General features: G+C 39.4%; 1 protein-coding gene across 3 annotated transcripts in view; it reads right to left on the bottom strand.

Annotated features, from left to right (window-relative positions):
* Positions 1-13,144, bottom strand: part of sdk1a (sidekick cell adhesion molecule 1a) — a 1,556,037-nt gene that overhangs the window by 203,145 nt on the left and 1,339,748 nt on the right. For all 3 annotated transcript variants that reach the window (XM_039774120.1, XM_039774121.1, XM_039774122.1), the window contains 3 exons: positions 11,454-11,575; positions 10,319-10,428; positions 24-174 (listed from right to left, as the gene is read on the bottom strand). In XM_039774120.1, the coding sequence (XP_039630054.1) occupies positions 24-174; positions 10,319-10,428; positions 11,454-11,575 (383 nt within the window). The remainder of the gene's footprint in view (positions 1-23; positions 175-10,318; positions 10,429-11,453; positions 11,576-13,144) is intronic.

Here is a 13,144-nt window from a genome sequence, read left to right as displayed (position 1 = left end):
CTTAGGTGTCTAAGCTTCCTTACCACCCATCTTAGCCACAGACTTGTCTCACTGGCAGTCCGGACTGTGATGCTACTCGGAGACACATCTGGGGGGGCCTGCAGGGTCTGGATGACACGGGAGGGCTGACTGGCAGGGCTGGTTCCGACAATGTTCACCTGACGCATCCGAAACCTGGAGAAGTGAAGTTTGACAGCATTACTGTAAGCCCGTTTCCTTTACATTTTAAAGACAATCAAGAAGCTTAAGTAACACATGCTGGATTCAGGGCACAATTATTCTTTCTATATACACTTTGACAAACAGCGATAAAAATGGCACTATAAGAAGGTAATCTCTTACTTTGATCCTTTTTTTTTAGTGCAAAGTTCTTTTTTCTTTGCCCAGCTATGTGAGCTCAATCACATCTGTGGACAGCATCATCTGTTTGATATTCTTTTATTGGGGTGTGGCCCCTCTGTTGTTAAAGCACTGGACTGTAAAATTGCAAAGTCACCAGCTCAGTCTCTGTCACTGTGTGATGTGACCCTGAACATGTCACGTAACCTGCCAGTGTTCCAGCCATACAGATCCAATGCTATTTATCTATCTATCATACGAGGGGGGACACAAAAATAACCGGAATTTTGTTGTTGTTAGGTTGATACTTGTAGTACGTGGTTGGGCCGCTAGGACGATCTAGTTACACTCCTCACAAGTCAGTCTGTCAACTGCCATCAGTCTGGAAGGTTGTGCTTGTGTTCAGTGAATTTGGTTAAAGTAGTTTTGTGTAAGCGCCGTTTTTTTACGATGGCCGATTATCGTGAGCAACGTGCCGCAGTGAAACTTTGTTTTCTTCTTGAAAAAAGTGTTGCAGAAACTATTGTTATAGAAAACGGTATGACAACCCTGAACCACCCACCCTACTCACCGGATTTAGCTCTGTGTGATTTCTTTTGTTCCCTTGGATGAAAAAAGACTTGAAAGGAAGGCGTTTTGCTGACGTCGAAGAGGTAAAACAAGAAACGACCAGAGCATTAATGGGCATTACTTCAGACGAATTTAAAAAATGTTTTGAACAATGGAACAAATGGTTAGATAAGTGTATTTCCGCTATTGGAGAGTACTTTGAAGGAGACTAATTGTATTTTGTGCAGAAAATTAAATTAAACACATTTTAAAAATATTTCCGGTTATTTTATGGTCCCCCCATCATATAGTACTTTTTTTATTTCTCTATCTATAGTAAATTCAGAAAGTTTTCAGATTCCTTCAGTTTCTGCAAGACTTTATTGTGTTGTAGATTTAGTTTTAAATGGATACAATTGATTCTTTTGCCCAAGCTACACTTAATTATCCATAATGGCAAACTGAAAACATGTTTTCCGAAAGGTGTGCATCTGGAGTACTGTATGCAGTTTTGGTCTCCAGGCTACAGAAAGGACATAGCAGCGCTAGAAAAGGTTCAGTGAAGAGCAACTGGGCTGATTCAAAGACTACAGGGGTGAATTATGAAGAAAGATTAAAGTAGCTGAGCCTTTTCAATTTAAGCAAAAGAAGATTAAGTGGAGACATGGTTGAAGTGTTTAAAATTATGAAGGGAATTAGGGTTAGGGTTAGGGACCCTGGATCAAGACTGTTGTTTTAAAATGAGTTCATCAAGAACACGAGGACACAGTTGGAAACTTGTTAAGGGTAAATTTCGCACAAACATTAGGAGATTTTTCTTTACACAAAGAACCACAGGCACTTGAATTAAGCTACCAAGTAGTGTGGTAGACAGTGGTTCTCAAACTGTGGGGCGGGCCCCCTTAGGGGGGCACGAAGTAACAAAAAGGGGACGCAAAGATGTGAAAAAAGAAAACAAGAATCGAAAATATGAAAAATGCATCTATTGAAACCAAAAAAAATTAACTTAAACTACATTCTGATGCTAGAAAAATAAATATAGAGTTAGATAAATGTCGATAAAAGTTAAGTAGGTATAATAAAATATGAATCTATGATGTATCATTAATTAAAAAAGAACAAATTGGTATTAGTGGGCTCCTTTCAAAAAAACATTAGGGGGGGCGCGATTAGAACTGTTATGAAAACTCGGGTCGCAAATATGTAAAGGTTGAGAAATGCTGTGGTAGACAGTAGGACATTAGAGACTTTCAAAACTCGACTTGATGTTATTTTGAAGGAGTTAAGTGGATTGGCTGAATGGACTGTATGCCAGCCCTCTCCTCACCGCAGCCCAGAGCAAGAATATGAGAGCTGAGAATGTCATGTGAGTAACATCACTAATTTGATTTTGTATATTTACAGTTACAGAGTTCTTATTGTTTCTTTAACACAGATCTTTTGAGTGAGCAAATGACAGTAAATCACTTTTGTAAACGTCTTCTTATTAATAATTATTCCATGTCTTTTTGTGCAATTTAGCTGTGTACACGTATTTTAAAAACGTATTAACTTTGTATTTATTTTTCACATTAATAATTACTATATTCCCACTGTAGAAAAAAAATACATTATTAATTTACATTTCAGTTTAATGTTTTTTTTAGTTGTATAATTAAGCAGTTTTCAGAGGTTCTTAAGAATTTCCACGTTTCTAGCTGATGGAACTTGTAGCCAATCACGGACAAACTTTAACTGCATTTGTTATGATTCACCTTATTTTAGAAATGTATTTCTCCAAAAATAAAGTTTTCTTCAGACTTGTATAGATTCTCCTTGGGTATTCTAATCTTGGAGACAATAATCTTACTGTTAAAATCACTTCTTGATAAATGTTTAAGGTAGTTTATAATTATTTAAACTTTACTGCAACTCCATCTTGTTTTGAAACGGGCACTGCCATGTGGTGTTACTGTTGTCATGGTAGTTGCTAGGGGCGTCGCTTTGTAGTCACATCACTAGCACGACAACATAAAAGTCTACGCGTCATTAAGAAGTGACATCCTAGATTGTTTGGATTACTCTGCCACTGCACTTTCCTATTTATTTCTTGATCTTTGATTTCTTGCTTCTGTTTTTGACTTCATACTTGCCTAACGTTTTGGGTTTGGTTGCCTGTATAACAATTTTCTCAGTTTCAACCTCTTGCAAGCTTTTAATGTCTCTCACCCAGTCCTTCCTTTACAATCTGCATTGTAAAAGAACAACATTCAGGTATAAAGATGACCCGGAGAAGGGATAGTAGCATTACTGTTAAGGTTACGGTCTGTGGCAGTACCCGCCAAGTAAGTATCACTCCTCAGCCATGAGCTGGCAACTATCTGGATACAAGGATGCAAAGAACCATTTGTATCATGGAGAGTAATTGCAGAAGTCTCATTTCCCTGTAGACAGGACAACATCTAAGCTGCAAGTGATGCACGTCAGGCTGATCTCTCTCCTATTACCCCACTCCTGTTTGCCTATGCACAGCTACACTTAGATACTGGTGACTATTTTATCTAGCGTGATTTGATGATAGAGGGACAGGGCTATCTGGAAGAAGGCTCTATGGTATCTCTTATTACTTAAACCAGACATCTCAGGCTATAGAGTATGAACTCCTAGTTTGTTTCAGCAAGCATTGATTCCCTGGCTGGGGTTCAAAGTTATGTTTCTTGTCAATGGTGTCCATTTTTGTGCCATTTATTCATATTCACTTTTCTTTTGTTTATTAGTTGTGCTATTTTTCGTGTTTCTTTCTTTAAGTTACCCTGGTTATGTTCCATATGTTTTGTGGATGTTCCTCCAAGAGGTGGCGCCACCTGCCAATCCCTGCTCTCCAATCTCTATATTGGGGTCCTGATGGTTCATTTTGAATGCGCTAGGGAGTGGAGCGTTAATTGTGTTTTGCTGTGCCTTTTGTGTTTGTGATTTCCTGGATTCTTGAACCTGTGCTCTGTTTTTGACATCACCTTTGGGATTCTGTACTGGGATTGCCTTGCCTTCTAAGGCAATTACTTTTGTGCTCTTATGACCATTTTGTTTAAGTAAACCTTTTGTTTTATAAAGACTATTTGGGGCCCCTTGGTATCTAGTTGGGGTCTGGATGGTAATCGCTCCCTAGAGGGCAATTTTTAGAAGTGTTTTTGGGAGTTCTGTGCTATGGGTCACGACATCTAGTGATTCTGATTGATGCATCAAACTGCAGATATATAGAAATTATTGAATTTCAACTGTAAAGTGCCTTGTGTTGGTGGTCTTAGTGGAATGCACTAAAAAAATAACCACTTGATTCTGTTAATATAATGTGCAAGGTTACAAGTTCAGTCTTCAGCCAGTCACTTATACTTTATGCTACCAGGTATTCAACTGTGACAATGTGGAAACAAATAAACCGTACCAGTAAAGCGCCCAGCATCGCTACTCTCTCTGAAATGCAACATTTACAATCAAGATTGATTTATCAGTTCAATTCTCACTCACGACTAAACTGCTGTGACACCCCGAGGGTGTCACTTAACCTTCATTTGCAAGGAGGGACACCATTTTCACTCCAGCTAATTTCTTAATTAGAAGCCAATTCTTGCTGTTAATGAAACATGTTATTTAATTTAATGTCTCCTTACTGCTCTCATTCTGCCACACCAGACATTTCCATTTTTTATTTTTCTGAGAACATCATTTATTTTTTCGGCGGACTAGAGAAGGAAAAAATATTTGTACAATATTCTCTTTTATTCTTTTCAAGCATTTTAATTGAAACAGATACTATATGACAGACACACGGGTGAAAATGGAATTGAGTTAACCAGTCATCTGCTGTTTTCATTTTGCATTTGTTTGGTGACTGGTTAAGAACAAAGAAACAATTAAGAGGTCTCAATCTTAAAAAAGAGGCCAATTAAATTAAGGCAAAAGAATTCAAATCAATTAGCGGTAGTAATTGGTTACCAATTAGCCAAGTGGCTGAAATGAAACCCTACAATCACCGTGGTCCATCAGTCTCTGGGCTTGACACCCCAGGTGTAGATCAAAAGCTCATTTGGAATAATTGTTATTGTTTCTGTGGCCCAGCAGATTCCTGACTTATCTGTTTACCAAATATCCAGCACCATGTGAAAATATTCCCACCCTTGAACATTCTTATATTCATTTGTTTACAAGCTCAGTAAAGCAAGAGGCGATTTCATTCATCTCCACATCATGTTCTCGGCTTCCTAGGTGAAAGAACTTCAAAGGGTAATTCGGAACAAATGAAAAAGTCTGCGTCATATTCAATCCAAAGTGTCTTAACTCGAGTCACACCGAGTTAAATGGAACCCATCTGTGTCCAATCCCAGAAATCTCACTGATTCAAAGAGTCAAACTGTTTGTGCTGTCTGAAGCAAATCTGAAAAAAAAAAAACAAAACTAAAGGGAGCCTCTGCTAAAACCTAAAGACACGGAAAAGGTAACATTTGGGGTGATGTGGCTAAAAATAAATTTCAATGTCTATGAATACTCTTTGAGATGCTCTCAGCTCCATCACTAGCGAGTGTAATGAGTATGAGGTTGTAAAGACACACTGAGACCATCCCTCCATGGTGGCTCTAAAATCTGTAATAAAGACCCTACTCTCTCTTCTGTTTCCTTTTCCAGTGTCCTTTTGGTGGTGGCCTGCGCCATCACCACCATCTACTCAAAGCACCGTGATGTTCCAACAATGATGGATGGATTAAAAGCCAGAAGTCTGTATGACCATCAACATCAAGTGACTCCATGAGAACCATAACTACAAAGAGGACTGTTTCATTTATGTTAGGTAGAATGCCCAGAGGGGACTGGGCGGTCCCGTGGCCTGGAACCCCTGCAGATTTTATTTTTTTCTCCAGCCGTCTGGAGTTTTTTTTTTTTCTGTCCACCCTGGCCATCGGACCTTACTCCTTTTCTATGTTAACTAATGTTGTCTTATTTTAATTTCTTATTTTGTCTTTTATTTTTCTTTTCTTCATTATGTAAAGCACTTTGAGCTACTTTTTGTATGAAAATATGCTATATAAATAAATGTTGTTGTTGTTGCTCTTGAGGGAGGAGATGGTGAGAATCAAAGAGCTGCAGACACTTTGGATGTAGGAGAGAATATAGATTAGGGGGGCCAGGATGATACAGGACACAGCATTACAAAGGGTGTGAAGACTCAAGATGCCAAAAATCTTTGTGTTTTATCTTTAACTAGCTGAAATACCTGGTATTGCCTGGGAGGAAAATAAAGTGTTTTTTTTTAATTGTTTGAGAAAAAGATAATAAAAAAAACAAAGCTTTAGAAATATAAATAAATTAACAAACAATGCAGACTCACTAATGTGCTTGTCTTGCGGTCTTGTATGCAGGTTATCATCCAGTTGACACTCAGAATGACCACCACTGCCAGCATTCTTTATGTTTGAAACAGGGGTGCATGGTGGTGATTCTCAAACATAAAGAATGCTGGCAGTCAACTTCCAGGTTGCCCTGTGGTGGACGTTCCGAGTGTCAACTGGATGATAACGTGCATACAAGACTGCAAGATCACCCCCCACCCTACCCAGAAGGGGGTGGGTTAGGACTGATTTCACCCTACAGTATTTTTAGTCGAGCAATGAGAAACATGTGTACCAAGTTTCATGAAAATCGTTCCAGCGAAGTGTAGCTGGAACATACATACTGTATATATATATGCACACACACATACATTGACTTTTATATATATATATATACTGCTCAAAAGAATTAAAGGAACACTTTTTAATCAGAGTATAGCATAAAATCAATGAAACTTATGGGATATTAATCTGGTCAGTTAAGTAGCAGAGGGGGTTGTTAATCAGTTTCAGCTGCTGTGGTGTTAATGAAATTAACAACAGATGCACTAGAGGGGCAACAATGAGATGACCCCCAAAACAGGAATGGTTTAACAGGTGGAGGCCACTGACATTTTTCCCTCCTCATCGTTTCTGACTGTTTCTTCACTAGTTTTGCATTTGGCTACAGTCAGTGTCACTACTGGTAGCATGAGGCGATACCTGGACCCTACAGAGGTTGCACAGGTAGTCCAACTTCTCCAGGATGGCACATCAATACGTGTCATTGCCAGAAGGTTTGCTGTGTCTCCCTGCACAGTCTCAAGGGCATGGAGGAGATTCTAGGAGACAAGCAGTTACTCTAGGAGAGCTGGAGAGGGCCATAGAAGGTCCATAACCCATCAGTAGGACCAGTATCTGCTCCTTTGGGCAAGGAGGAACAGGATGAGCACTGCCAGAGCCCTACAAAATGACCTCCAGCAGGCCACTGGTGTGAATGTCTCTGACCAAACAACCAGAAAGACTTCATGAGGGTGACCCAAGGGCCCCATGTCCTCTAATGGGCCCTGAGCTCACTGCCCAGCAGCATGCAGCTCGATTGGCATTCGCCATAGAATACCAGAATTGGCAGATGCACCACTGGTGCCCTGTGCTTTTTACAGATGAGAGCAGGTTCACCCTGAGCACGTGACAAAAGTGAAAGGGTCTGGAGAAGCCATGGAGAACATTATGCTGCCTGTAACATCATTCAGCATGAGCAGTTTGGTGGTGGGTTAATGATTGTCTGGGGAGGCATATCCATGGAGGGTCACACAGACCGTTACAGGCTTGACAAAGGCACCTTGGCTGCCATTAGGTATCAGGATGAAATCCTTGGACCCATTGTCAGACCCTATGCTGGTACAGTGGCTCCTGGTGCACGACAATTCCTGGCCTCATGTGGTGAGAGTATGCAGGCAGTTCCTGGAGGATGAAGGAATTGATACCATTGACTGGCCACAACACTTTCCTGACCTAAATCCAATAGAACACCTCTGGGACATTATGTTTTGGTCCATCCAATGCCACCAGGTTGCACCTCAGACTGTCCAGGAGCTCAGTGATGCCCTGGTCCAGATCTGGGAGGAGATCCCCCACAACACCATCTGTCATCTCATTAGAAGCATGCACCGATGTTGTCATGTATGTATACAAGAACACGGGGCCATACAAAGTGCTGCGTACAATTTTGAGTTGCTGCTATTAAATTTTGGCACTAGGCTGCCACATAATTTTTTCACTCTGATTTTTGGGGCGTCTTTGAATTCAGGGCTCTGTAGGTTGATCATTTTCATTTCCATTAAACGATGTGGCATCCTTTCGTTCCTAACACATTACCCAGTCTATATCAGTATAGATATCCAGGAGGATTTCTTTTTCCCATTGAGATCTGATGTGTTTTCAAAGTGTTCCTTTAATTTTTTGAGCAGTTTATATATATATATATATATATATATATATATATATATATATATATATATAAATATATATATATTTATACACATGTAGATTAGTATGTGAAGTTTGTATGTAGATGGGCAATATACATGTCTATCTACACACAAAGACTTGTCTACTGTCTTTCATGTAGACAGTGTACAGAATGATGCGCATCACTGAAAATAAAACAAATGAAATCAAAAGAGGAAGCCTGTCATTCATATAAATATTCAGAGGCTTTGCTGTGGCACTTCAGATTGTGCTTAGCTGCACCCTATTTGGTTTAATTCTCCATGAGATGTGTCTAGAACTGGACTGGAGTCCAGCCGAACTGCTTAAACACTGTTAGAAAGTCACACACCGGTGTATATACTGTACACAATTCACACATAATGTCAGTAGAAAAACCTAGCCATGAAGTCCAAAGAACTCTCTGTTGGCAGTCGTTAATTTGTAGTGAGGCATACAACAGGAAAAGAGAATAAATCCATTTCTAAACCTTTAAATGGCCTCAATAATTCAGAAATTGAGTTTGGCAGTCCAGCCAAGGGGATTAACTAGGCAAGAAGGGCCTCAGTCAGGGAGGCAACCAAGAACCCAACAGTCACTACAACAGAACTTCAGAAGTCCTCTGCTGACAAGGAAAGACCTGCCAGAAGGATGACCATGGATGATCATGTGATCAGAACTCAGTCCATCAGTAGTTTATTACAGAGTGGCTGGATAGAAGCCACTCATGCCAAAAGGCATTTAAAGGATGCTGGGAGCATGAGAAAAAAGAGTATCTGGTTCAATGAGACAAAAAATGTAACTCTTTGGGTAGAACCCCAAATATCATGACATCACCTCCCTGTAGTGAAGCATGGATGTCACAGCGTCATGTCATGGGGATGCTATTCTATAGTAGAACTGAGGGAAGGATGAAATACAGAGAGGTCCATGAAAGGAACCCGCTCCAGAATGCACACAAACTCAGACTGGGGCGATTGTCCACTTTTCATTACCGAAGTGATTGCGGGACAAGTCTTTGACTGGCTTTGAGTGGCCCATCCAAAGCCCAGACTTAAACTCCAAAGAACATCTGCGGAGAGACCTGAGGATGGTAGTTCTAACAGAGCTTGAGAGGATCTGCCAGGAAGAATGTGATAAACTGCCCAAATTCTAGGTGTACAAAGCTTGTAGTGGCCTAGCTAGGAAGATACAAAGCTGTAAGTGTTTGAATTAAGGGTCTGAATACTTATATAAATGAGAGATCTCAGTTTTTGATTTTTAATAAAAGTGCAAAACTTTCTGAAAACGTTTCCGTTTTGTCATCATGGCTTATTAAGAGTAGACTGATGGGCAACAGGCAACATCACTCTCCATTATATGGTATACAGCTTGAATAAACAGATTTGGCCTTTGTGTCCCTTTGTTCTTCTGTCACATTCTCTCTGTATATACAGTTATATAGTGGCCCCATCTAAAAATGGTGTATATGCATCTTAATGTGATCTGTACCCTATGGTGAAATGACATCTTATTCAGATTAGCCTGCTGCCAAAATATCTCAAACATCCTATAATGCTGAATTAAACAAAATGATTAAGAAGGAAGAAGTATGCACATGATGTGTATAGAATGAAATACATATCATCCTTTGTTACTTGAAATAAAACACTTAAAATGCAGCCTGATGAGATGACAAAGTTCACAGATGTTATACTCCCAGTCTATTAAGTTTATGGCAGGGTCTCTGTGTAGGTCCTTCTTTAAACTGGTGTGCCAGTTGAAAATAAAGCAGCTACATTTAGGTACCTCCGCCTGCACAGGGCAGTTAGTTGGGAATTGTGCCTGAGGATAAGAGTCCATGCCAGCAAACGCCAACTGTATTCTACCGGGGCTTCATTCTGCTAAGCTCCTAATGTTTGCCTTAGACATTCTGAAATTAGTATGAGGAAACAAAGTCTTTACAGAAGTTTAGCAAAGCAGACCTACTGCTCTTAACACTCAGCAATGACAAACACCAAGCAGTTCAGCCCATGAATCATTTCATATACAGCTAAAGTATCAAGAGTCAATAAAAGAATTTGAAGAACCATTGCCAGTAACATGGTGGCTGCTGTTCTCACCTATAATAAGTAAATGGAGTGAGCTCGGGGATCTCAAGCACCTGGGCATCTGGGTCATTCTCCTTTTCATAAAGAACTTTCCAGTCTTCATCATCACCCACTGCCCCAACCTATAGAAAAGAGGTACAATTAAAACCAGCCCAGATGTAATAAATGTACAATTTAACAAAATACGGAAAAAGAAAAATATTTATTCAAATAAAGAAATGTATTAAATGAAAGTGCACTGTGCTGCAAAACATTTGCAGGGCTTTGTCAGTAAGTCCCACTAAGTTGTATGGAACACAAACTAAAGGACTGAATATAACTCAAGGGTTAACTAAATGTAACTTCCAGCTGAAATTGTAAGACGTCTCGGCCTCATCTTAGAGAAGCTACCAATGTCATTCTCCAAATTTAGAATGAGGTAAATGAATAACAAATACCCCTCTAGAAAGCAGGTGTAACTTTGTTTTAACCAGTTTCCCAGAATCGAGCAGCTACTGAGTTGGCAAGGGAAGGATCCTGCATCCAGTGTCAAATGTGTAAAAAAAAAGAAATTGCTCAGTCCAATAAAGTTCATTTTAAAAGGGTTTAGTGAAAATTAAAACCAGTTCACATAGAAAAAGAGAAAAAATGTATTACTGTACACATGCAGCATAAAAGGCAAAAATGTTTCTTCTACAAATTCAGCTTTTACTTATTAAACTTCAGTTACTTCTATAATTAAAGGTTGTGTTATTTCTGTATGGCAAACTTACATAAGCTTTACTTAATATATTCAGTACATTCTATACATATGGCATATTCAACATGGTCAATACATTCAATATGATATGAATTGAAAACTGTATGCACTCCATGCCTTTCCAACTACAAGGCAGATCATAAACTGGGACGAATCCATAGTCAGAGGGACAAGAAATAATTAGAATATTCCATTTCAATTTAGCTTGTGGGGGTTACATTAGAATCTCCAATTGACTTTACATGAATGTATAGGCGAACATTTTAACATAACTAAGAAAATATTTCTGTCAATTTAACATAACCTAACCTACCTAGGCTCTTACAGTGGAGATTAACTAAATGGGGCAGCTGAGAGACCCTTCATATGAACGACTGCAACCTTTGTGTATGTAAAATGAATACAAACCTGTCCTTCAACAATCCACTTAAAAATGGTTGTTTTTCCATCATCTCCTGCACGAAACTTGAGGGTGGCTGCACGGGGGCTGATATTTGAAATTACAAGATTGGATGGTGCTCCAGGTTGCTCTGAAATGAATAGATGAAAAAGAAAGTTATTGATCTTTATAGTGTGATATATATATATATATATATATATATATATATATATATATATATATATATATATATATATATATATATATATATATATATATATATATATATTGTCATGTATACTCATAATAACATATGTATGTAATAACCCGCCAAGATGAAAGGGGTCACTGCCGCGAATGTTGTTATCTCCTTTCCCAACAGTGCTGGAAGCCACTCAGTGAAGACATCTAGTTTGGCCCCTTCCGATCCAGCCGCCATAAAATCCCGGGGGTCCCAGAGAGAGGAATCATTATTGGGCAAAGCAACCCATCAGGTGGAGCTCTGTTAGAGCGATTGCAAACTTTGTGCTTATTCTGAGATTCCTGCTCAAATGACGCATTCCAATGTGCATTTCTTTTGTTTATTTGTGTTTATCTTGTATAACAAAAGGAATGACCCAGTTGGTGCAGCAGAATTTCCTCACTACATCCTGAGCTGTCATTCCCGACACGGCCACACACATATATACAGTATATATACAGTGGTGTGAAAAACTATTTGCCCCCTTCCTGATTTCTTATTCTTTTGCATGTTTGTCACACAAAATGTTTCTGATCATTAAACACATTTAACCATTAGTCAAATATAACACAAGTAAACACAAAATGCAGTTTTTAAATGATGGTTTTTATTATTTAGGGAGAAAAAATCCAAACCTACATGGCCCTGTGTGAAAAGTAATTGCCCCTTGTTAAAAATGACCTAACTGTGGTGTATCACACCTGAGTTCAATTTCCGTAGCCACCCACAGGCCTGATTACTGCCACACCTGTTTCAATCAAGAAATCACTTAAATAGGAGCTGCCTGACACAGAGAAGTAGACCAAAAGCACCTCAAAAGCTAGACATCATGCCAAGATCCAAAGAAATTCAGGAACAAATGAGAACAGAAGTAATTGAGATCTATCAGTCTGGTAAAGGTTATAAAGCCATTTCTAAAGCTTTGGGACTCCAGCGAACCACAGTGAGAGCCATTATCCACAAGTGGCAAAAACATGGAACAGTGGTGAACCTTCCCAGGAGTGGCCGGCCGACCAAAATTACCCCAAGAGCGCAGAGACGACTCATCCGAGAGGCCACAAAAGACCCAGGACAACGTCTAAAGAACTGCAGGCCTCACTTGCCTCAATTAAGGTCAGTGTTCACGACTCCACCATAAGAAAGAGACTGGGCAAAACGGCCTGCATGGCAGATTTCCAAGATGCAAACCACTGTTAAGCAAAAAGAACATTAGGGCTCGTCTCAATTTTGCTAAGAAACATTTCAATGATTGCCAAGACTTTTGGGAAAATACCTTGTGGACTGATGAGACAAAAGTTGAACTTTTTGGAAGGCAAATGTCCGTTACATCTGGCGTAAAAGGAACACAGCATTTCAGAAAAAGAACATCATACCAACAGTAAAATATGGTGGTGGTAGTGTGATGGTCTGGGGTTGTTTTGCTGCTTCAGGACCTGGAAGGCTTGCTGTGATAGATGGAACCATGAATTCTACTGTCTA

This window comes from Polypterus senegalus, chromosome 13 (assembly GCF_016835505.1).
Source record: "Polypterus senegalus isolate Bchr_013 chromosome 13, ASM1683550v1, whole genome shotgun sequence".
NCBI classification, from domain to species: domain Eukaryota; kingdom Metazoa; phylum Chordata; class Cladistia; order Polypteriformes; family Polypteridae; genus Polypterus; species Polypterus senegalus.
Note: the sequence above shows the minus strand (reverse complement) of the source record. Positions and strands in the feature narration are given on the sequence as shown.